This window comes from Vipera ursinii (genome assembly GCF_947247035.1).
Source record: "Vipera ursinii genome assembly, chromosome: 6".
NCBI classification, from domain to species: Eukaryota; Metazoa; Chordata; class Lepidosauria; order Squamata; family Viperidae; genus Vipera; species Vipera ursinii.
In genome coordinates, this window is record NC_139515.1 from 48,235,901 (window position 1) to 48,263,171 (window position 27,271).

Genomic DNA, 27,271 nt, shown 5'->3' on the forward strand with positions numbered 1-27,271 from the left:
ATGCTTAAAACTTCCCATCCATCTTGTACCAGTAAGTTGCACTATACAGTTTTTCATTTCAACAGAGAATTCTAAAATCAGTAGGCCGGTCACTGAGAACCTTAAAATTTAAGAACAATTTTAACTAGTGAGTTACAGTTCAGAACTGATTTAGCAGATACCCATTCTGGCAATAACAAAGATTTCTTTCTAATATACATGCTACTTGTGACTCATTCTTTAATTGCTGATCAGTTAGGGTAATCGTAATTAATGTTTCATTAGTAGATAGTCTGAAACTGCTCTTTTAGGGATCTAAAGAAAAGAAACTTTGTATATTGGTAATAATTCTAATGATAACCATCTATTGTGTGTTTTAATAGGACAAACTGAATGTATTTTGTTGTTATATTTTTGTGCAGTTTGTTGTGTGTTTTTAATAACACATTTTTCTATGATACAGTATATTATTAAATGTGTTCCATTATATTTGTTGAGATCTGGATAAATGACCAAAAAGCTATATGGTGATTCTGGTCATCTTACAGTTAAAAAAGAAGGGGGAAAACCATAGCTGACCAGAAGAGTAATTCAGTAACAGGGGGAAAAGAGGTATAACAGCCTACAGTAGCTTGCTTTATAGGCATCAGCAAGAAACATTTTCCATTTTCCTTATTGTCATCTTGTGTGAAGATCATGCAATTTTAAGTCTATTTTTTCTAGGGACGGCTGTTATGAAAATGCAGGGGAAAAATGTTTTCTAATCTTCTACACCATAAATGCTGTCATTACTCAAAGAAACTTTTTTAAAGGTCCATATGAATAGATTCCATGTAAATGCAGCATGAATGTAATTTAATTTAAAACCAATGATATAGTGAATATAATTTAAAACCAATGGTATAGTGATTAGATTTACCTTACGTGTGCTTATTTAGAAATAACTCTCACTGCCAAATGCATAAGAGTTCAGACCCTTGCCATTCAGGAAGTACACTCTGTAGATCTACTGAGATTCCCTTTTCTAACCAGTGGTTTACTCCAGTCAGATGGCAGCAACTTGTCAACACTAGCTGATGTCTATTGCCAAATATCAGTCTTGGTTAATACAGGGTTGGAAAAATAAAGTGTATCTTTTCCACTGGGAAAAGGGAAAAAAGACATCCCAGAAGAAGCAGGGCAAACCATTGTCACACAGTTACCAAGAATGTGAAGATAACATGAGTAAGCTCCTCTGAAGGATATTTTATATTTTCTTTAAAGGTTTCAAATGCATGCCCCTTTTTGAATCTCAGTATCCTACACTAATAAAGTCTATTTGTATGTTCATTTGACTGTTTTTAGTATGTTCTACCTCCAGGTAGATCATATTTATTTTATGCATATAATATATAACCTTATGCATCTAGGGAAATCTATTCATAGGAAAATATTTCTATAAAAGAAAGGTCAAAGATTATAAATTAAGTGCATTAAAAGATTCAGCAGAAAGAATATATGTAAAAGGTCATTTTTCCATAGTTTTGCTATTTTTGTGTGGATGTTTTAATTTTTATTTCTTCCTTCTATGTCCTCCTTATCTATGTTGTGTCTCATGACTGTTCTGGATTGTCACTTGCGGTAGGTTTATTTTGCTCTTTGGACACATGTAAAGTAAAGCTCTAATGTACTTAATGTCCCAATAGCTGTGGCTCCTCAGCCTGAGATTTATGCAAGCTTTTACACATATCAAGAGGCTGAACTAAATTGATTTATTTATATTACAGGATTTAATACTCATTTCCTTTATTCTCTGTAACTTATACTAAGCCGAAAAGTGTTAGACATTTCAGATTTTGATGTGCACTGATTTTGTTTTCTTTTTAGTTATATGTCAAAGCACCATAATGGCTGTATGTTATTTTTTCTTGTATAAAAGAGGAAGGAAATTTGCTTCAGTTCAACCTTTGTGAAAAGAGGTGACCTAATCATATAACTGATAAACTGGGAAAAAATATTGGGAATTTAACAATATGTCTCAGAAATAATTGCATCATTGCTCTCTAACCTTTATTGTGTTACAATTTGTTAACAGAGAGGAGAGCACTTTAAATTATATCAGGCTGAATTTTTTTCATTAGCTAAATTTTATGGCATGTTTAAACTGAGTTATTGGGATTCGGTATAAGTTCTAGTAATAGAAAGGGTAAAAACCTAACATTGCCGAAGATCAAGATGAATACTATTTATTTTAAAAAGAAAGGGGGGAAAAGGAAATATGTATGGGATTAGAGAAGATGAACAAATACGCTTGTGAATAATCTAATTTAATTCACCATTATATTTTCCACCAATCAAGTGCCTGTATTCAATTCCCAATGGAGCATGAAAAAATACAAATTTCTCCATAGTAGTACATTCTAATAGAACTCTAGAGAGCATAGGCATGGCTTTGAATGACAGTTGAAAGATCTGTAACCATGACAAAGAACAAACAAGCATGGTTTAGGTCATTCCAAGAAACTAACTTGAGGATTCACACAAAGATAGAGGGAGAAGCCTATTCAGACTTGCAAGATTCTGTAACTGTGAGCTGTTATACTAAAATAGTTAACCTATCTGGCATTGGTTTCTCCATCTGATTTACCATACAGGGCTGAAAGGAATAGCTACAGCACTATAGAAAATTTTGGAATATAGTATTTCAGCAAGCTCCCAAAGAAAATTTCTCACTGAATCAATTTGTATTCATGATCAATAATATTATTCCCATCTTTATTTATCTATTTATTAAATTTCTATGCAGCCATTGTCACTAATACAGCAACTCTGGGTGGCTTACGATATAATAACCAATTAAAGTGTTTAAAAAATCAGAATTAGAATAAAAAGATTAAAGTTAAGAACAGAGGTGATGGGCAGCCTAAGGTGAGAATCTTCTCTATCCCATCAGCCACTCCCAATGTAGGAGGCCCCTGTTGGGCTCCAGGCCAAGCAGCAGAGCCAAGTTTTTAGGCTCTTTCAGAAAGCCAGGACTGTGGGAGCAAATCTCACTTGTGATGGGAGAATATTCCAGAGGGCAGGGACCACAGCTCTTGTCCTGGATTCACTGCCCAAAATTTGTTGGCCAATGGGATCCAAAGTAGGCCTTTTCTGCTGGAACAAGTGGGGTGGATTAGTCCAATCAGGGTAAGGCAGTTCCTCTGGACCCATATCCTGGAGTCATGCTATAAAAGGTTTCTAAGTGATGACAATGGTTCCATGAATTGGAACCAGAAGCAAATTAACAGAAGCAGCCAGTGCAACTCATGTAACACCTTTGCCACATGTACCACCTGAAGAGCCTCCAGAATTGTCCATGCCACTGCATTCTGTACCAGTTGCAATTCCAAATACTCTTCAAGAGTAGCCCCATGTAGAGCATGTTGCAGTACTTCAACCAGGAGATGCGAAGGACATGAACGACTGTTCACAGGTCCTGATGATTCAGAAAAAGGGTGCAACTGGTACACAACATGCAATTGTGCAAAGGCTCTGCCAGCCATGACTGGTCACAAATCTAGGAGAACCCCCAGATTGTGCACCTGTTCTATTTGTGATGCAACCCATCCAGAATTAAGGATGATGAGCCCACAGATCCTGAGGCCTCTCGAACCCACAGACTTATCAGGATTCAGATGAAGCCTGTTGTCCCCCTTCCAAACCCCAAGCACTACCTCTTTAGACTACTTTTAAAAAAATATTTTTATTGGACGGATTGTTTTTGAGGGGACCTTGGTGCTCTCTGAGCTTGCTTGTTTTCTTGCAGACATTTCATTACCCAAATTAGGTAACATCATCAGTACTAGTGACTGTGCACAGGGATGATGTTACCTAATTTGGATAATGAAATGTCTGCAAGAAAACAAGCAAGCTCAGAGAGCACCAAGGACCCCTCATGTCAACCCTGAGCTACAAATATTCTTCTTCATTAGGATTGCTTTTGGTTTCATCTGGGTTGCACATTTTAAAAATCCTTTTTTATCTTGTTTTCTTAATACATGTTATTAAATGATTTGGTAGTATGTGATCTATGGCTTTATTCTTACTATCTTTGAATCCCAAATGATGTTAAATCAGATTTATTTCATAGAAATTAGATAATTCTATTCCATTAGCTCAAATAGTCATCAGTGCCAGTGGACTTACATATAAAGAAAAAGAGTAGACAGTAAAATAGGAAGGTAAATTGTCAGAATGAGAATGAGTGTTTTCTCCTCATACACCCCAATTTATTTTCATATTGCAAAAGAAGCAATTGATGTAATATTTTTATACATTTCATCATACAGTTTCTATCACCTAAAATAAAACTTTAAGCCTATTTTGTTTTAACAAATACATGATGAAACAAATTTAAGCTTCATTCTAACTAAAGTTGATAATCCTAAAATTACATTGAAATCACTGGACCTCTTTTGCCCATTCTTTTAAATCAAAAATAATGCAGTGTAGCTGATACATATCAGATTATAACTTTAACTGAATTAAATGCAGTGTAGCTGATACATATCAGATTATAACTTTAACTGAATTAAATTAACTTGAACATACTTTTTTGAGAAACCATACCTGTTGATTGAAATGTTAAACATAGATATTTGGAAATAAGTCTCAGGAGCTGGCATACAAAATATTGTCTGCCCATTTTTAAATCTGAATTATAATATGATGGAAATTTGTTTCAAATACTGCTTCAGTCAATACTTTTAACTTTTTCTTTCTTTTTTTATAAAGTCTCTGTTTGAAATTGCTCTCAGTGCCTTCTTAAAATTAATGATACTTTATCTCAGATAAATTTGTAAGTGTTAGTCATCCTTAATTGTTTAAAAATGAGATATCTTTAAATCACTTTGGTTCAGCCAATCTTTAAATTAATATCAAATGAAAAGAAAAAGAGAATGAAAGGAGTCCTGGTTTTTTTGTGACCATACATTTGTTAATGGTTTAGTGGTACCTTTGCTTCTACATTCAGCCTAAATGAAAACAAAAACATTGAAGCTGTTTGGCATTTCACTTTTTGAAGAAATTATATGCAATAACATTAAAACAGCAGTAATTCTGCAGAAGCACTTTGCTTTAATGTAGGTGTAATTCACAGCATGCACAATTGGTTTAAATCGGAAGACTTTGCAACCTTACTTATTTAATGGCATGCTTATTCACAACTGTCTTTGGACAAGCAGTTTGATTCAATTTGATTTTTAAAAAATTAAGTATCAAGTTGACATTCTCTTTATGTTTCAGGCTTTGAAACAATTGTTGCTTGCAATACCCCCCCCCAAAGAGGCCTTCATAGCTTTTTTGCTGCTTGCTGCTGATAATTCTTTTGTATATTTGGACCAATCTAAATATATATATAGACAACATAATGCCATCATGCTTGCTTTTTTTTTGCTTCACTATATGACTAAGCAGAAGTGTTTGGTTTTATTTTCTGATGAGATTATTTTAGGGCTTTGCTTATAAATCAGTCATTTTTATTGGCACATTTATTGCTCTTAATTGTCTACAGGCCCTTAAGGATGATGATGATGCTGAAACTGGATTGACTGATGGAGAAGAAAAAGAAGAAGCCAAAGAAGAGGAGAAATTAGGGAAAATCCAATATTCCTTGGATTATGACTTTCAGAACAATCAGGTTTGAAACAAATGTGATCTTAGAATTTTATGAATTAAAACCCAGTATTTTAAAACCTGCAGAAAAGTGCTGTCCTGAGGTTTCCTAGAGCATACATGGTGATCTCCAGTTCTCCCTTATCTGGAGAGGTTCCATGGACCCATTACTGGGTCATGCAGTAGTTATTGGCTTCACTTCTTCAATTGGCCCTATCTCCCTTGGAAGTCGAATTTCTTTGAACAGAACTTAGTTGGATTATCATTGACTATTGGTTATATCCTAAAATCTATCAAATGAACAGTAAGCTGATTTTTAGATTAAAATATTATTTATTAAAATATATGTTTTTGATCATCTTTACCTAGACTTTCATAACCAAATCATTAAAGTACATTACAGGTATTTTGTTTTTGTATCAAAAACATCTTTATTGCCTTTGTTGGTACTGTGCTTTTGACATGAAAACTTAAAAACACTCTCTTTAAAAATAATAAACATAACTCTATAATATAAAATTATACCAATTAAGCAAACAAAAATCAGTTATTAATTTATAAGTATTGAATCTGTGAATTCACATTCACAGCTAATAAAAGTTGTTAACTTTCATAATTAATAGAGATACATCAATTTTTGTTTCTATAGTTTATTAAAAAGACTTATCAAAATACTATATTTGTGACACAGCTAAATGGAAAAGATAATTAAATTATATTTACATTACATGTGCATATACACAAAGATTATGCTAATACTGTATTTACCACAATAATAATACAGCCTTCATGTACATGTACATTTAATATACTTGCCAGGTTCTTAATACTATTTCTATCTATCTGTCTGATAGTCATAGGGAGGATAGTATTAAATAAAAATCAGTTGTATCATTTTAATTAATCATTTTAAAATGATAATTGATCATTGATCATTTAATAATGATTAAATGGGGGTGGATAAACACTCCTTCATATTTCTAATATTTTCATTTAGTAATTTCTAATTTTTAACTTCTATCAAACCTTTCTATTAACTTAAGTTGCATGCCAACTTTTATCATGCAATTTTGCATCTTTCTATTGAAAAGAGGGGGGAAAAAAGCCCAAGATGGATTCTTTAAGGCAGGGGTGTCAAACTGCCGGCCCGCAGGCCGAATGCATCATGCCGAAACCGCGCCCACCCAATTGCCAGCAATGGGGAAAAAAAGTTGCAATACGTTGTGACACATCACATGACATTGCAAATTTGACATTCCTGCTTTAAGGCAAAGGTTAGTTCAGATTATAGCTATTTAAAGCAAGACATTTCAGTCCTTTTAAAGTAATCATGGATTGGAGCAATGTCTCCAAGTATATCTTTCTAATTCAGATACAGCCTGAGTCAGGCTTCATGTATTTCAGCTCCTGTGGTAACCTTTTTGCTTACTCATTCCTGAAGCATGTTTGGTTAAAGCTTCATCTGGTCCAGAACTTAGTAGGCCTCATGTATTCCTGACTCAAAGAGCATCAGAAAATGAAGTGTAGTATGTATGCAACAACATGTTAGGAATAAGTTCTCCTTAAATGACTGATTAAAATTTTGCTGAACTAATTATTTCCCTGTCTCATCTCCTTTTCCAGCTTCTGGTAGGGATAATTCAAGCTGCTGAGCTGCCTGCTTTAGATATGGGTGGCACATCTGATCCATATGTGAAGGTTTTCCTGCTTCCTGATAAGAAAAAGAAATATGAGACAAAAGTTCACAGGAAAACCCTTAACCCTGTCTTCAATGAACAATTTACATTCAAGGTATTATAATGTACTTACTTTTTCATGACTTACTGTATGTTTACTAAAGATTAACCCTATACCTCACCAAGGAATTGTTTATAGTCTAGTTAATTGTTACTGTTAACATAAACTTTTTTTAAAAGTAATACGTATTTCAGAGCTTGCCTTCTTGTAAAATATACTTAAAAACAAGTATACAGGTGAAACTCAAAAAATTAGAATATCGTGCAAAAGTTCATTTATTTCAGTAATGCAACTTAAAAGGGGAAACTAATATATGAGATAGACTCATTACATGCAAAGCAAGATAGTTCAAGCCGTGATTTGTCATAATTGTGATGATTATGGCTTACAAGCTCATGAAAACCCCAAATCCACAATCTCAGAAAATTAGAATATTACATGCAATCAATAAAACAAGGAGTGTACATAGAACAATATCGGACCTCTGAAAAGTATAAGCATGCATATGTACTCAGTACTTGGTTTGGGCCCCTTTTGCAGCAATTACTGCCTCAATGCGGCGTGGCATGGAAGCTATCAGCCTGTGGCACTGCTGAGGGGTTATGGAAGACCAGGATGCTTCAATAGCGGCCTTTAGCTCTTCTGCATTGTTCAGTCTCATGTCTCTCATCTTTCTCTTGGAAATGCCCCATAGATTCTCTATGGGGTTCAGGTCAGGCGAGTTTGCTGGCCAATCAAGCACAGTAATCCCACGGTCATTGAACCAGGTTTTGGTGCTTTTGGCAGTGTGGGCAGGTGCCAAGTCCTGCTGGAAAATGAAGTCAGCATCCCCATAAAGCTCGTCTGCGGAAGGAAGCATGAAGTGCTCCAAAATCTCCTGGTAGATGGCTGCGTTGACCCTGGACTTAATGAAGCACAGTGGACCAACACCAGCAGATGACGGCTCCCCAAATTAACACAGACTGTGGAAACTTCTCACTGGACTTCAAGCATCTTGCAATGTGTGCCTCTCCATTCTTCCTCCAGACTCTGGGTCCTTGGTTTCCAAATGAGATGCAAAAGTTGCTCTCATCAGAAAAGAGGACTTTGGACCACTGAGCAACAGACCAGGTCTGTTTTTCTTTAGCCCAGGTAAGACGCTTCTGACGTTGTTGGTTGTTCAGGAGTGGCTTGACAAGAGGAATACGACATTTGAAGCCCATGTCCAGGATCCGTCTGTATGTGGTGGCTCTTGATGCACTGACTCCAGCCTCAGTCCACTCCTTGTGAAAGTCTCCAACACTTTTGAATGGCCTTTTCCTGACAATCCTTTCCAGGCTGCGGTCATCCCTGCTGCTTGTGCACTTTTTTCTTCCACACTTTTCCCTTCCACATAACTTTCTATTAATGTGCTTTGATACAGCACTTTGGGAACATCCAACTTCTTTTGCAATTACCTTTTGAGGCTTTCCCTCCTTGTGGAGGGTGTCAATGATGGTTTTCTGCACAACTGTCAGGTCAGCAGTCTTTCCCATGATTGTGATTCCTACTGAACCAGACTGAGAGACCATTTAAAGGCTCAGGAACCCTTTGCAGGTGTTATGGCTTAATTAGCTGATTAGAGTGGGACACTTTGAGCCTAGAATATTGCACCTTTTCACAATATTCTAATTTTCTGAGATTGTGGATTTGGGGTTTTCATGAGCTATATGCCATAATCATCACAATTATGACAAATCACGGCTTGAACTATCTTGCTTTGCATGTAATGAGTCTTATCTCATATATTAGTTTCCCCTTTTAAGTTGCATTACTGAAATAAATGAACTTTTGCACGATATTCTAATTTTTCAAGTTTCACCTATATTGGATTGCGTGCCTCCCCATGCCTCTGCTTCCACCTGCCACTTGGAGGGCTGGCCCAGCAGCCACAGTGCTCGGACCCACATCTGTCTTTGCTTGTCCACTCCTGCTGCAGCTAGGTGGGGTGGGCAGCTGCCCAGCATGTCCAGCAAGCTGGATCACATCCCCCACGCCTCTGCCTGCTGCTTGGAAAACTGGCCCATAATCTCAGGGTGTGGTGGCCAATGGGCAGCCAAGGGACCAGCCAGTTGTGACTGCTGCCAGGCACCACTGGCCCTGACGCCCAAGGGGGTGCCCAGCCGAACTGGGGTGGGAAAGGGACAGGGCAACGGGGGCTGATCCCTTGCCTCTCTCCAGGGCTGCCACAGGGGCCGGATCTGGGCCCATTGCGGGTTGCATCCAACCCGCAGACTTGAGTTTGACATGTCTGAAGTAGAATATTACAGCTGTATTCACAAGATTATATTTGTTTTCCTAAAATACCAGCTAGACAGCAAACCTATTGGCAAGAATACATACAAAAACCTGTAATGTTCTGAGCAGGTGATGAGTGAACTCCATGTGGCATCTCTTGTTTAATTCGATGCCAGGGGATGGAATGTGTGAGACTAGGCCAAAGCCACCATACCTAGAAGTGGCAAAGTACGTAAGCAGGGTAGACAAATGGCAGGAAAAGCTCCCTTAGGGAAAGGAACCAAGTAAAGGGAACAAAATGACAAAAGTTGGGACCAAGCACATGGCAAGCCCCTCTCCAACCAACTCTTGGGGGGATAAACAGAAGTCCTCAAGCCAGCCCAGCCCCTTTGAGTTGCTTTTGGATCCCTCTGGCTAGTGCCTGGCAGCCTAGTAGTGGATGCTGGGTGTGTGTGTGCGTGTGTGTGTAAGAGCAAAAATATATCAGTAAAAGTTTGTTGTTATTCTAAACTCCCTGTGTCTCTGTGTATTTTAAAGAACCATTTGTGCCTCAGTGTTCAGTTGATTTGGGATTGAGTGTGGCAATTTTCCAGGCCTGTTGTGATGACCCAGGGCACAGCACAGAGGCAAAACAGTCAACTGGCAGTTCAAGCCACCCTTTATTTGCTCCAATTTTCCCAAATGCTCCCACGTTTCTGACAAGCCACAGAATAAAGTAAGACACACACACCTTCAGCAGCCTCTGGCTGCAAGTAGTTTCACAAGTTTTTAACTCTTCAGGCAGGGAGAGTGTGTGATGGAACAAGCAGTCCTTCTTCAGGTTTCAACTCACACACAGTTAGATTAGAAGAGTAATTTACTCAAGGCCACATAGATAACAAGGAAAGAAACAAACATCCAAAATCTAACGAGTCTGTGGAAATGCAAGCTTACCTGAGCAGTTTCAGAAGAGAAGCCAAAATTCATTCTGAGGTCTGTGAACACCAAATCAAGTCTGTCAGCCAGTCCGATGGTCAGAGTTTCAGGGTTTCCAAGCAGAAATCACAACACAGAACAAGAGATCAGAGTTGTTTCCAAGATCAGAAACGGCACACAAAACTCCAAGCATTCAGCATTTGTTCCCAACAAATGCCCCTCCCCACAGCATCTCCTTAAGTCTCAGTCTCCAGGTGTGCCTTTTGGAGAGAGGCAGGGTGCTCTTCTCCCAGTAGTTGAGCCTGCCTATGTTGTTTCCTCCTTCTCTCCACTCTCCGTGCTCTAGGATCAGGAGGGGGTGGCTCTTGCTCATTGCCTGAGCTCTGCCTCTCATGTTCATCCTGCCCCAATCCTGAAAGACCCTGGCCTGCCTCAGCCTGCTCTTCCCCACATTCCTCTGAAGCCACAGACACCCCTCTCTTGACCTCCATCCAGTTGAAGCGCATTTTCCTCAGCAGGCTCCAATGGAGGCATGACACCTGGGAGTGAGTGTGTGTAAGTGACCATAAGCTGAATCTGAACGCACACCTGTATAACATTTTATGGTGTCAGAAGTGTGTTTGCTGCTTTTTATCTTGCCTTAATATTGTCTTGAATCTAATTGATTTTATAAAAAAAATAAAATAATATACTGTGATGCTGTCACACTGACTGACTGGATGTTATGCAAGCTGACCTGACTTGGGAGAGGGGCTGCAAATTTGCCTAGAAAGCAACTTAATAAATGCAGTAAAACAAAGAATTGTTAAACAATTCTTTTTCTACTAGATCTATATTTTTCACTCCCAATAGAATATTATTCCCTCTTAAATAAAATAGCACCTGATTAAGTTGATTATAAACATGTATTTATATTAGTATTTTTGTGTTCCATATACAGTGGTTAATAATTGGTATTATTAACACCATGTGAGATAATAGTTTCCTTAAGCCTCCTAATCTTTTCAGTGAAATGAGATTCAAACTGGAATTCGTAACTGCTATCTCAGAAACTTAGTGATATTCACAGAAAATAATGAGAAGCCTTAAACTTAATATTTTTCTCTGAAGGTTTGGAACCAGGTCATTATAGGCCAGGAAATCTTTCAGCACAGTCACATAATCTGCTTTGTATGCATTGTTACAAAGCCTAACAATAAAATCTTTTTATACTTATCCCAAAATAAGCACCATTTTTAAAACATATAGAATTTCACATTAAAGAAGAACAAATCAGAATTACTTTCCATCTCTTTGAGTTAAGGAACTATATTGATCCTAAAATACTTTTAGAGGTATTACTACGATATGGAATTATATATATTAAAAATGTTTTGCTGGGATGCTTCAAAAGCTGACAAAAGTATTAGCTCTGGTGTCTAAGCTAATGATTAGACTAAGATTAAATAAATCAAACCATCCAGTCACTGCCTCTACAAATACCAAACTCCTAGTATCCTTCTATAATATCAGCAAACATGTACATTAATGTACATATGTTTTTCTTGCTTATCTTAAAAGGAAGTTTTTCCTATTTCTTTTTTAAATCTGAGAGTTTCTTCATCCATTATAAACAACAAACTTTACAAGAAGGGAAACATTTTGAAAACAAATAAAAGCTAAATATATGTGAAGAATATGGGCCAAAAACTTCATTATAAATGATGCATCAACTGCATATCTTCTTCTTCTTAATGTAATATACGGTAACTAATGACAACCCTTCTACTCTACTCTAGCAGAGAACATCTGAAAAATAATCCAGAATATGGCCTTCTGTTGCCAAAATATACCGCAATATATCATGCTAAAGGGCAAGCCTCATCATTAACAAAATGAAATTCTAAGGAGAAAAATAATAAAGTTCTTTTCAAAAAAGCTATTTAGTTTTTAATTATTCTGTGCCAACAGAGAAAAAAATCTGATCCGTGCTTTTTTTATCATCCTATAATGTTTGGGAAGAGAAAAGTGACAGCATGATTTATTGAAAGGAACTTCCTTCAGTGCTGAAAGCTTATGTGTCTGGGCAGATAATTTGCCTTAAGCTTCATGGTGGAGACTGACTTCCAGAACTCCGGGTGAAACTTCCTCATTGATGAATGAGCTACCACATTGCTCTATGGATTGCTATATTGTGGCCATTAAAGAATGTCATCAAAGGCCTCTGCAAGAAAATGTGCCTTTTAACTCCTTTCAGTTAAATGGGGATGGCAGATAGTAAAGGAAAGGTTTTGAATTGCAAACCAGGCATATTTACTTTTAAAGGCTTTATAAGTGGGGGTTTCTCTCTCTCTCTCTCTCTCTCTCTCTTTTTCTAATTTAGGTGCCGTATTCTGAACTGGGAGGAAAAACTTTAGTGATGGCAGTATATGACTTTGACCGCTTTTCTAAGCATGATATTATTGGAGAATACAAAGTTGCCATGAACACTGTAGATTTTGGTCATGTGACTGAAGAATGGCGAGATTTGCAGAGTGCTGAAAAAGAAGAGGTAAGAGAATTATACCCTTTGTTAGAATTCATTCAGTTTTATTCTCTGTTTCTATGTTTCAGATTAATCTTAGGATAGTCTTTTCTAATGAAGAGATTCTATAGCACAAAACAAATTAAAGAAATACTTGATTGTACCTATTAGAAGAGCAAGAAGGATAGAAATGAATAGCTAGGGTACATAACAGACAAAAATGAAATTTTCAGACCTTTAGCTGCAATATTCTGATCTTTAACATCATGGCAATAATGCAGAAGAGCAATACTTGTACATCAATTGAACATGGGATATACACAGATTATGCATGCATTCAGGGTATCAACTCCTGGGATGAGAAGTCCTGCAAGTAATCTGTTTCCGTGCCAGGGAATTTCTTTGCATTGAGACTTTTATTGATCCAATACTGGGCATCTCTTTTTGAAAGGATCTTACTCATTTCTTGAGATCCTGGAAAGTTTTCACTTATTGATGCAAGATAGTTCATACAGAAGTTAAGTGTAGCTAGGGTAGTATAATATCGGTAATTTTTTACGGTCACCTGAGTTTAGATGAAAATCTATATATGTGGAACATTATTGATTGATTGATTGACCAAATGCTGATTCAAATAAAAACAATATGATACGTTCTGTTACATCAAGAAGTATTGCATCATTTTTTGCCTTTGTTCCCCCCTCTTCAAATCGAACTTTCGGAACCGGATAGATAATATAAAGAGTAAAGTTAACCAAAAATATTTTTATTGTTGATATTTGATTGATTTGGTTTCAAAGAGATAGCAAGTTGGAAAGTGTTTCCCAGTGCTTGAGTCTTTGTCTATCTTTTTATGATGTGTGTACCAGTTTTCTGTCTTCTTGTTCTAATAAGAAATCATTCTCAGGAACCAATAGAGCTTTGAATATACTAAGGAAAATGGCCCCAAACAGCTTTGCAATCTTGATTATATGCTACTGACATTTCTTCCTTGGGGCTTCATTTCCATATTTACTTGTGGCACATTGTGGTGGTGTGGATGAATCTTCCAGGGCTAAAATATAGAAGAAATACATGTTGAAAAAAGTCTACCTTATGGAAACTAATGCAGTAAATAAACTAATGTTCCTTCTGAGATTCTAGGCTTGACATTAGCCTAAATCAATGACAATATTTATTGGGAATGATGGGAATTTAAGTCAGCCCCATGTGAATGATATATAATAGTTAAGATTGTTCAGAAAGCCATTGGAAATGGATGCTAAACAATTTGCCCTGAAGAATTATAACAAGCACAACTGCAACTGCAGCTTCTTTGAAATACAAACAGAGAATATCTATTGATCATGTATGAGTTCATATATAGGTATTTAGGACTTGATGAAACAATATCCTAGAGTCCAGAAGGAAGAATTGACTTATCATGTGCTTATATACACAGTTGTTAATATAGATTTCAATAGAACTAGACTGAAATAAAATTCTTAAGATATTTATATGTCTCCATTTGTAGGAAGATTTTTCTTATGCCTGTATTTTTGCAGAACCATGTGAAATGGTACAGTTTATGTTTGTCTAAATACAGTGAAGAAAGTCCATAATCTCTGTAAGCAATTGATTCTACTGCCAAATTTCTCATATTATTATGGGGGGAGGAGCTTTTCCCCAATACTCAGCCAGAATATACCTTCTTGTAAAGTCATTCTTCGGTGGCCTGCAGTTTGGAGAAATAGATCTTGGTCTACATGATAACTCTTCAGATACTAGAAGAATATATTCTATATCACCCATCTATCTTCTGTCTTCAAATTAGTTTAAACATGTCCTGTTCCTTCCACCTCTCTTGATAGAATTTAGTTTCTGATAAATTCATCTTGATTTTTGTCTTGATGACATCCTTATAAATATTCTGCCCAATACTGGGTGCAGTACATTCAACAGTATTGCTGAATTGAAAATGAAAATTAGAGAAAAAAAGCATCCAAATGATACTGTATGAGAAATTTGTCAGGGTTGCCAGCTATTTAAAAAGTTGATGGGATCCCCTTTATTGTATATTTATTTATTTAATTAATTAATTCAATTTATATACCGCCCTTTTCCTGAAGGACTCAGGGCGGTTTACAGGGCAAAATTAAAACAATACAATATAAAAATTAAAATAAAATAAAATCAATAGTTCCAAAATTTAAAATTAGAATTTAAAAACCTTAAAACCCCTCAGTCCAGGCCAGCTAACTCAAAAAGCCAGGTTTTTAGGTTCCCGGCGAAACGAACAAAGGTCGGGGGCGATCCAGAGTTCCACTGGCAATTGATTCCATAGGGCAGGCGTGCCCACAGAGAACGCTCTCCCCCTGGGGATCGCCCACCAGCATTCCCTGACCGGCGGAACCCTGAGGAGGCCCTGCCTGTGGGAGTGCACAGGACAATGGGAAGTTGATGCTGGCAGCAGGTGCTCCCTGAGATAATCCGGACCCATGCCATTTAGGGCTTTATAGGTCATCACCAGCACCTTGAATCTCACACGGAGGGCAACTGGAAGCCAATGCAGCTCGCGGAGAAGAGGTGTTACACGGGAGTATCAGGAAACTCCCATCACAACTCGTGCAGCTGCATTCTGCACCAGCTGAAGCCTCCATGTGGTCCTCAAGGGCAGCCCCATGTAGAGAGCATTGCAGTAGTCTATCCGGGAGGTCACGAGCGCATGAGTGACTGTGCGTAGGGCATCTCGGTCCAGATAGGGCCGCAACTGGCACACCAGGCGAACCTGGACAAAAGCCCCCCTGGCCACGGCTCCTATATGATCTTCCAAACTGAGCCGTGAGTCCAGGAGGACACCCAAGTTGCGGGCCTTATCAACGGGGGGTAACACCTCACCCCCCCATAGTTAGCAATGGAAAAGACTGGTTAATCCGAGATGCCGGTATGCACAGCCACTCAGTCTTGGCGGGATTTTTTTTTTTTATTGAAAAGTTTTATCATACATTTTATTTTTAACAATCCCCCCTAGCCCTCCCCTATCCCTCCCTCCTTTCCCCTCCCCCCCTCCCCCCCGACTTCCCAGAGCTAAGTACAAGGTATAAAAAACAAAAAAAAAAGAATCATAAACAACCATATGCTAACAACCGTAAATTCTAAAATCTATCACTCTCTAGCTCATATAGGATAGCTACAAACACTATTAATATAAAATATATAAAATAAGAAAAAAGAAAAAGAGAAAAGAAGGGAAGACTTATTCAAATACTACATAAAACTTTTTAGTCCCATATTTGTTCTGGATATACTCAATCCATTTGTCCCATATTTATTCTGGATATACACAAACCATTCCTCTTAACAGTTTAATAGCCTCCTTAAACTTCACATCCTCTGGATTCAAAATCAAAGCCTTTTCTTTTTCCTTTATTTCATTCTCCAATTCTTTCCTCCTAGCTTCCACAGCACATCTAAATTTATTATTCATATATATCAACACCCCTCTCATATAGGCCTTGCTAGCATCCCAAACCATGTCCATAGAGGTGCCCTTATTCATAATAATTTCAAAAAAAAACAAAAACCTTTATCCGCTGTTTACATTCATCCTTAAAAAAAGGCGGGATTGAGTTGAAGCCTGTTTCTCCCCATCCAAACCCGGACCACCTCCAGGCAACAGGACATCACGTCGAGGGCATCACTGGGTTGGTTCGGGGTGGAAAGAAAAAGCTGGGTATCATCAGCATACTGATGATACCCCACCCCGAAACCACGAATGAGCTCACCCAGTGGCTTCATATAGATGTTGAACAAGAGGGGAGAGAGGACCGACCCTTGAGGAACTCCACAAACAAGATGCCTCGGGGCGGACCTCTGCCCTCCCGTCAACACCGACTACATATAGTCAAGCAGTTGGACAGTAATCTACCTGATAATTTAATTTGGATCCCTGTAGTGAGCAGTGAGTTACAATTCAGTGGCCTGCATAATCCTTCCAATTTTAGGCTTCATTAATGGCCACTGGATTAGGAAAGACCCTCTTTGGTTGTCTATATTTGATATGAACCATAGGTATTCTGTTGTGAGTATTCTGTATGAAATGGCTTTATGGTGATAAGCAGCAAGATGGGCTTGTTATATTGAAACAATGAAATATCATGAGCTACCCAAATAAAACAGCAAAAATTCATGCAAAGATTGCTGAGGCCAGATGTGCATCAGTGGGTATGTGTTTGGCTTGTTAGTGCTCAACAGCATGGTACCACAACCTGGCCCACTAATTATTGTAAAAACATAATTAAAATCAACTTAAAACCCTAAGCAACTGGATTCCATCCAAATTATACAACAAATGTGATTATGTTCCATTACTGCAAAGACATTTTATAACAGACTTCATTTCTTTTCTTTTTTAATTACTGAATGTAATGTTTGTCATAAAAAACCAAATGTACAGTCTATTCACACGGATACACATTTTATGGAGAATTTTCTTTCTTCATTTTATGTCTATATATTATTAAAATCCTCACTGCCGTGACTTTTAACTGAGCAAAATGGTGCATCATAGGGCAACAATTTTTGAACCAAGGTACCTCAAATGGGTAACTTACAGAATGTGTTTAAAATCTGGGATCCATAATTCCCAAAGGAATGAAATTTGTGGAAGTTGTGGCTGCTTTAATGCGACTGGCTGCTAGTGAATTACAGGGCTGCTGCAACGCTGACATGCTCTTCATTTCCAATGTTTCATGACAGTTTCCCAGACAGTCTTGCAATCCCTTGCTCCCTGCCCCATGCAACAACAGCAGGTAATTTACCTGTTTGCTGGAAAGAGAAGAGACGATTTCCAGTGCTCCCTGCCAGATTTCCACCAGGAAATTCAATGGGGAAGCTAGCAGGAAGTCAGAAGTCACTCCTGCTTTCAATGTTTTTTTGCCTGCCCTTGGTCATTCTGTTTCTCTTTGCTTCAGATAAGCAAATATCTTTGAAATGATCACCCAGTGAGTATGGGTTATCTAATATAATACTAAAACTCTTGTGTTTGTAACCTTCAATTGGGTGAAATTGGAATGTATAGGACAACAGTTATGGAACCAATGTAACTCATATGAGCTAATTTACAGAATGCCAAGATCCATGACTCTGTGGGAACAAAATTTGGGAAAGTTGTGGCCACTTCAGCACCACCACATCTTCCAATTACACTTCCCAAAAACCTGTAGGTTTTGTAGTGCACAGGAAGATGGGAGGGTTTATCCTCACCGTCTGTCCCACCTCCCTCTGTCCTCTGCACCCAATCACCTGGCAGCACAGATTGACAGGTGAATGGCAATTGGGTATTTGGAATCAAGGCTAAAATTTTAAATCTCTTAATGGCAGAAGGTGGTAAGGGAGCAACTTGGATGCTTTCTGGTGAGGTGGGACTAGTTGAGGGATGCTGGCAGTCAATGGGTGAACCCCCTTCCTTCCTGGAGTGAGCTGGGATGGGACATGCTAGGGTACAGTTCTCCTCATGATCCATAGTTCCCTTTGTCTTCCCTTACCTCAGCAAAAAGGCAGGTAGTACCTAAAGTTAGTCAAGGAGGAGAGGAGTGATTTCCAACACTCCTTGGCAGCTTCCCCAAACAATTTCACTGGGAAAGCTGGCAGAAAGTTGGAAGTCGCTCCAGCTGCCTCTGCATTTTTGCCCACATGTGATCATTCTGTTTAGGTAAGGAAATATGTCTGAAAGGATTGCCTAATAGTTACAGGTTGTCTAGTTTTCACCTAAAATTACAATAGGACTCAGTCACATAAAATGGTTCATTTGTGACCTTAAGGGAAAAAAGCTTTTGCAACCCCTTCTAATGACAGTTTGGCCTTTCACTTAATCATCTCTAATTACTTGATTTTTTTTCTCTCTTTATGTTTCTCTCTCTCTCTCTTTGCTGATTCACTTGTTATACATAATAACATCTACTTTTAATGAGCAATGCATTGACCTACAAGACAAAAAGATTTGACATTCTGATGCCCTCTTCATTGATAATTCACCCTATTTTCAATCTGCTTCCTAAAAGGGTCAGCAGTAAAATCAAAAGATGGGTTTTTAAAGCAATTGGGAGCCTGTCCTTTGTCTCTCATGACCCAAGTAAATTTATAAAACAGATTTATGGCATTTTCCATTTCTCTACACATGCACAAACATTAGTGTTGATGTTTAAAAATCATTTTAAAGATAAGAAGCAAATGTATACAATTAATAACTTCCATGAGTTTTAAGAGGCTGTCATACTATGCAGAAGACCAGGTTACCAAGCAGATAAATTCTATATGAGCATCAAGTCATATAGAAGTCAAGTAAAGAGCCTTGGTAGAGCAGTGGGCTAATGCCTCCTTAAGTAACACCAGCTGCCTGCAATTAGTGCAGGTTCGCATCTCACCAGGCTCAAGGTTGACTCAGCCTCCCATCCTTCCGAGGTAGGTAAAATGAGGACCCAGATTGTTGGGGGCAATTAAGCTGACTTTGTAATAATGCCGCTTGGGGGGTGTATGAAAGCCCTAATAAGCAGGCATATACATAGAATGAAGGCTACTGCTAAGCTTGTAAGCCGCCCTGAGTCTTCGGAGAAGGGCGGGATATAAATGGAATTAAATAAAATAAAGTCATGAATTTATTTTATTTGACTTCATTTAGCCTCCTTAATATCAATAGCCTTGGTGGAGCAGTGGGCTAATGCCTCCTTAAGTAACACCAGCTGCCTGCAGGGCTCAAGGTTGAATCAGCCTTCCATCCTTCCAAGCTAGGTAAAATGAGGACCCAGATTGTTGGGGGCAATAAGCTGACTTTGTAATAATGCCGCTTGGGGGGGGGGGCGAAAGCCCTAATAAGCAGGCATATACATAGAATGAAGGCTACTGCTAAGCACATTGATTTGTGCTTAGATTGTAAGCCGCCCTGAGTCTTCGGAGAAGGGAGGGATATAAATGGGATTAAAATAAAAAAAAAATATTGTATACAATTTCTGCTTGCTACATTCTACTTCTTCAAATTGCTGTTGGTTAATAGATGGCAATATAAACAACAGGAGGCAATGTTGTCATTTCCAAAAACTGTTGGAGCCTACAATTTGTGGCCATTAGCATGGCTGGAGCTGATAGGGAGGTAAATCCCTACGAATCCCTTGGTACAAAGTTAAATATTTGAATGACAGATTATGTTAAATACATATTTTTAAATGTATGCAATATAATGTTTATGGAAATTCTCAGTCATCCAGGTCATGGTTGTCCCAAAGATGCTTTTCCAAAAGGCAACTGGATTTTGTTTTTCCTTGAAGACCTTTTACTTCTCATCCAAGAAGCTTCTTCAGTTCTGTTCAAAGTCCAGTTCCTTTTTGAAAAACCACCTTTGTGATATGCAATGTAATATCTAACTTGGTACTGGAAAATTTTAGTGGAATGTTGAGCCAGGATTATCTCTCAGCTTACTGGATAGTTGTTGAAATGAAATTGTATGTTACAGATACCAATTTGAGCTCTGAAAGGAAAGGAGTTTACAAATCTAATGTTTTGTTGTTTAGTTTATTTAACCAACAACCAGTGCTTTTTTTTGTAAAAGAAAAAGGTGCCGGAACTCACACATGTCATCCAACCTGCCTTGCCTACCCTACAAGGTTCCATCCAAAAAAGGTGCCGGAACTCCGTTCTGAGCGTTCTATGACAAAAAAAGCCCTTCCAACAACATTCTATAGTTCATTGATTTACTAAGTAATCTTTTGATTTTAGTAAAGCATCAAACAATAGCAATGTTATGCCATATACCATATACAAATTGGACTTGGCCATTTTGTGTAAGTTTTGTTTTGATGTTTGGATATGTTATCAAGGTTTGCATGGGCTGGGAGAAAAAAATTGACTTCAAAGACCCACTCCACCTCTAAACAACCCATTGTCTGTGGATTAGTATTCTAAGGACAGCAGCATTATAAAGAGTGCTGCTATTACAATCTGACTACTGCTGCTGTTGTACAAAAATTAAAGAAGACAAGGCCTCGTAGCCATTTTAAACATTTAAGCTCCAAATTCAGTTAAACATTTATTTATTTCAGTCTTTTGAAGAAGATGCCTTTCACCACCATCCAAATTATCACAAAGGTAATAGGGAAAAAAATGCAAAGCTGAAAAGGTTAAAGACAAAAAACTGAGAGAAGAAGTTTGAGAAGAAGAAACCTTAGTCATTTTCTTCAGAGTTCTTCTACCAGTTTCTAAATGCCAATTTGGACCATGCCAATGATTACCTTAGTAACTATTTAACCAGTATTTTTTCTTTTGGCTTAGATATATACTAAACTGGCAGTTAAAGAACTTTGCACTCAGGCTACAATAGACAGAATACCAGTATATTTATTAAACAAAAAAAAACCTTACACAAAGCATAGTAATGAAAAGAGCAAAAATAGTTTCTCACCGTAAATTAGACAGGCTGTGGAGTAAAAGCAAATGTTCATTGCAAATATTCTGAAATGGATTTATAGAGAACGTACCATCTAGAATAAATGTTGGTCTTTCAGTCCTAATTCATCTGGGAGGATACTTAGAATAACAAAACAGACCAGTGGTATTTTGTTTTCAACCACAGCTAACTTAATATTGTAGTAGTACAGAAAAAGATTATAACATGAACATTTAATACGTTCTCTATCACTTAGCTATTTCTGTAGTAACTGTCAAAGAAATTTATGACTTTTTCGCCTTGTGTACCCTGCTAGACTTAGTTAATTAATGAAAAGAGCTTACTGTTTATTTTACTATAAATTATTGTAGCATTTAGGTATCTGCAGAAATTCCTTCTTCAATCAGAAATGACCCATTCAATGTATGCATTCCCAGTGAAGTTGTTAATTGCCCCATCCCCCATTATGTGAGAAGATTTGATACCAGGAGGTATTATTTTACCTGGTCGTATAAAAAAGCCTCCCCAAAGAAGTTATCCTTGTTTTTTTCTTTAAAAGCCTTGCAGAATCAGGTTAAATAGGTCCTTTCCGGAAGGCCACTGCAACCGAGAACCAAGCTATAGATTGAATCCATAGCTCGGTTCTCAGCTGCAATGGCCTTCCAGAAAGGCCTCTGATGGCAAAATGCCAGCCTGGGGACGCTGCAGAAGAAGTTGGCCAGCGATAAGAGGCCTGACTGCAAGGTAAGTGGGTGTGGGGTAGATGGGGCAGCTCCACCCCCCAACCCTGCCCTCATGATATCTCACCATTTTGAAGACTCCCCCATCTACGCCATCCCCAGGCACAACCTTGTCTTCTGGGACTTCCTAAAGGCCAACAAAATTGAGGTCATTCTAACGTCAGGGTAGATGAGACATGTCAAACTTGTGACATCACATGACATCACACAACATATTGGGACTGTTTTGCCATTGCCGGCAATAGGGTGGGCACATCCGGCCCATGGGCCAACAGTTTAACACCCCTGGGGTACATGATCTTCCAGAGGCTGGTTGCCATGAAAAGGCTGTCTTTGGGTCTTATCAGATGAAACTTCAAGAGAGGACCTGCATCAGGATGTTTTCTTTTTGGAATTTTCTTATAAAAAGTCTCAGGCAAATTTAACAGTATATTCATGCTTACTTGATTTCAGGTTTTTCACTTTTATTACTGTTGACACATTAAGCTCTTTGTATTCTAAGGTTTTAGTCAACATTAGATTACACATGCTGTGCACCAGTAAATAACATATAAGCTGAAGTGAAACTTGAATATTTGTGCTGAAACCAAATAATATATTTAAATTGGATTGGCATTTGATTTAAAAACCAAATAATATATTAAGGGTCAGGCATTTGTTTAAAAATAAAAATATATATGACTTTTCTAATCTTCACATTCAGTATATTCATTATTTTATTTTTCTCATTCTTGCAAATTTATGTTTTTAACTGAGATCAAAAGACTTTAACACATTTAGACATTCTTTTTTATAGCTAAGCATCTCTGATTGTTAAGGTGAGGTATGAATAAATGCAGTGGTAGAAAAGATAAACAATAACTTAGCTCTATTTGTTGGTTTGTTTATAAAATTGTCTGAGGCTTTCTGCTAAACAGCAGCCACTTGGGTTATTTATGACTCTGGAAGAGATGTACACTATTACTTAAGTTAAAAATATGTGTTCCAAATTGTTTGTTTCAAATATTTCTTCAACCTTAATTGTTCTTTGGACTCATATGAAGACAGCTTTGGATATATAGCTGATTGAACAAATGCCTTCTGCATGTATTAATATTACATGCAATACTTGGGAAAAATGAGATAATCAAAGTGTGGATTTAAATTTAAATAGTACCTACTAGGATAATGTAATGGAAAAACTGTATGCTCAAATGACAGTTTCTATTACTTATTGCAATGTGGATGATTTTGCGAAGAGACTATAAAGTGATTTTGGTGCATTGCAATAACCTTGCTATACATACAGTAACAGCATTCTCCCAAGATTAAGATGGCTCCAATCCTATTAGCCAGTCCATAAACTGTGATTTTGGAATATGATATGTTTTATCTGTGTTATTCTGTATTGTGTGTTTTGTTTAACTTCTCTTTTATGTTTTTCACCACATGTCAGCCGTACTTGAAAATTGAGTGGCCATATAAATCATTTAAATCAATACAAGAAATACATAAAAAAAGAGGCTAGTACGTTTAGGCACTATGATTTTATCTTTATCAAATGCAATATGTCTTTTGAAGTTTCAATCAGCAATTCCAGAAGCCACAACAGGCTTCTGATGCATGTGCGCAGCACACTGGAGCTGATACAGAAAATAATGTGAACAAAATTAAGACAGTGAGCTGTTTCATAGAAACTTGAGGTAGCAGTTTAGCATTACCCCTGAAATAGTGCAATATTAGTGCAATATTATTTCCCTACAAGAAAAAAAGTATGCTCCTATTTAAATTGTAACATTCTGGAATAATTCCACCTATGTTCTATTTACTTATTTATCTGTTTATTGGTTCAACTTCTCTCAAAACCTGGTTGCCAAATTATTTAATAGTGCTATATTTTTATATTTAATAACTAGATCATCTGATATTTTAAACTGATCTGGGTTTTTTTTACAAAATAAACGTGCTTATTTATGTGTGTTTCTAATAAAATAATTTACAAATGAACAGGGAAGCCATATATTGGGCAGATTTCTTTCTCTATTGTATTATTATGTCTAATTATATAGTGTACATTTTAGCGCTTCATTTTAATTTTAGACTTGAGATGGATCCAAAATCTAATCTAAGGGACAAAAGAAATCTCCTGTGTTATTGTGCTCTGCCTTGAATCGCTTAGTAGATATAGGTACCATTGGTACAGGTACAGATAAGAAAGATTTCGTCCTACAGATTTGGGCATAAAAAACATATCTTGCTTCTGAGATTCTGAACTCTGCTTTTTCAGTTCAGTTCTACAGAATAGTTTCCAATTACTTTTAAATTCCAAGGCAATCTCTTGATAATATGAAATGCATTAAGTAACTTTTAAATGAATATATAGCTTTAGGCAAAAGGGTTCTTAAAGATCAGGTAAGGGGAACCAATTATTGCTTCTTTTCAACTGATATAATAAAAGATAGATTACCTTTAACCTGGTTAAACTTACCATATACTTGTACATAATTATGGGAAGGTAAAATCCCATATCATCTGAAAAGAGTGTGCTGTGTATTCATATTTTACAGTAAAAATAGCTCTGCTTTTGCTTATTTTGTTACATGGGAATGAGCACTTCAATATGTCAGGCAAGACCTAAAAATAAGCTGAATGCAATAGGAAGGCGATATCTAATGCAAATATTTTTATTATTAAAACAAAAAGTCGGGAACCAAAAATGTATAAGAATTAGAGTGAATATAAAAGCGAATGAATGAATGAATACATTGAAGCGGTTTGTTCATAGAGAAAATGAAAGATAATCAAATTGTCAAATAGATGCATGAAAGAAGAGTTAATACATCTAGAGGAAGGTGGCAATAGAAAAAATTATGTTTAGTTGATAAGATCCTGAAAAAGGAGGCATTAGAAAGACTGTGTGAACCAGTTTTATACCAATAAATATCACTATACCTCTCCATACATTTCTATCTCTATAACTGGTCTTTGTTTTCACCAGTTATAGAGATAGAAATGTATGGAGAGGTATAGTGATATTTATTGGTATAAAACTAGATTTAGTAATGTTTTCTTCCTCTTATTGCATGCCTTTAATTTATTTGTTTTATTGCGTCTCATTTTGAAAGGGAATAGAATTTTGTGTGTGTGTGTGTACACACACAGGCTGCATTATGGACTTGCAACATGCTATTAATAATAGATTTTTCATGCTGTCAGCTAATAATGATGGCTCATTCATTCATTCAGTTAATTGTGATTTGCCTAAATTTAGAGACAATTAGCAAGAAAATTGGATAAAAATTTGAAAGAATTTGAGTAGTAAAATGGTATGAAGTACAGTTGGATAGAAGAATGTGTATTTGAGAAAGTCAATGGAAATGGAACGTGAAGATAATTTTAGAGAATTAGTTCAATTGATTCTTTATTTTCTCCACTTTTATTAATGTAGCAAACCAACTTTTTTCTGTTTGATTTAGAAAACGAGGATATTAAGCTTTTAATCCCCCCCTAAGGGAAAAAAGTAAAGAAAACAATTTAATGACTAAGGCCCTTCTTTAAAAGCCTTTCTTAAAAATGAAAGTGTATTTTGTTACGTCTTCCGTCCTCAGTATTTTTAGCCAAGCTTCTGGGAGAGACAACTAATTGCATTTATTTGGAAACTGATGACTAAAAAGTAGTACTTTCAACTGATAATACTTATGTTTTCTACCATCAGTCTACTTTTTCCTTGGGCCAGGCTTGGCTTTGGTAGATATGTTTTCTAGTCATTGCTTAAATTGTGATGAATAATACTAGAATGATAAGCCTGATAGATGACTCACTCAAACTAATATGATCAGAATGATCAATTACTCATTATAGGCAGTCAGTTGGCACAATTCTTGCCTGTACACATTGCTTTACAAACAAGCGCCCTAGCCATTTAGATATCACTAGCACTGGATTCAACAAGTTGGTAGATTCAGTATTTTATTTTAACAATCAAGTTATCGTATTAAAAAAGAATTAGAGATTCTCTTGAAGATACAGTCACAACAGTAAAATGGGTTATAATTGCCCATTGTTGCCTGCCTGTGTCACCTACTACCTTTATCTCCATTGCCAAGAGTTCTCCTTTTCCTCTGGACCCAACCCAACCAAATATATCAAGGAAGCTGTTATTTGGGTGCATTTATTTCACCTTTTGCTTTGTTTGCTTTGTGCTTTTCCTTCCTTGTATTGTGCCTCTTTTTTTTACTCTTGAAGATGTGCTGTTTCCAAAAAAAACCCAAGGTATAAAATAATGGTTTTATTAGTAAGTTTATGTTAATAAACATAAAAAACTTAAATATGATCCTGTAAAAGTAGCTGGCATCCTATTCCATTATTCTGCCAAGAAAACCAAATGGACACTTGCATGTAGGACAATGTGAATGTGAAACTAGAAGACAAGTCCCCAGGTTGAAAAGTATCTAATGAACTATTAAGAAAAAAGGAGAGGGTATCAGAACCATTGCAATTATAAAATATGGCTGGATGGAAATCCGAAGGACATCCAACTACTGATGTTCCTGGATGTGAATGGAAAGCTTGATGTTGGAAAATCATGTATTCCATTGCAACATGGAATATTTGAAAATGAGCCAAGAAAAGATTAAGCTTGAAACAGAAATATTTATACTGAGCATTCCTGGAATCGCCTTTCTGAAATGTATTGGCATGGATCACTTCACATCGGAGATACTTAGCTTTTTGCTGCCAACAAGAAAACCATTTTTCTTGAAGAAACCAAGCCATTATTATTAAGGAAAGGATGTCAAAGTCAGTGCCTGATTCAATGAAAACTATGGTAAAATGATCTCAATTTGAGTCCATGTTTGTGCTCCAGTCAAAGATACATTGGAAATAGATGTTGAATGGTTGTACAATATGGCAACCTGGAACATTTTATCAATATAGTTTTTCTAAAAAAAATTCCATGCAATCATCTTGTATAGGTAAAGAATAGAATTAGTAATGTTTTCCAAACTCTCAACAACTTTTTTGTGATATGGTAACCAAAATTGGCTGTAGTATTCCAGGTGTGGTCTTACTAGAGTTTTATAAAGCGGTAATAATACTTCATGTGATCTT

General features: G+C 36.9%; 1 protein-coding gene across 1 annotated transcript in view; it reads left to right on the forward strand.

The window, feature by feature from the left end:
• SYT1 (synaptotagmin 1) overlaps window positions 1–27,271 on the forward strand; it is a gene marked incomplete at its 3' end in the record, with an annotated part of 207,440 nt that overhangs the window by 109,175 nt on the left and 70,994 nt on the right. The window contains exons 4-6 of the mRNA XM_083365142.1: window positions 5,513–5,638; window positions 7,237–7,404; window positions 12,884–13,051. Coding sequence (XP_083221268.1) covers window positions 5,513–5,638; window positions 7,237–7,404; window positions 12,884–13,051 — 462 coding nt within the window. The remainder of the gene's footprint in view (window positions 1–5,512; window positions 5,639–7,236; window positions 7,405–12,883; window positions 13,052–27,271) is intronic.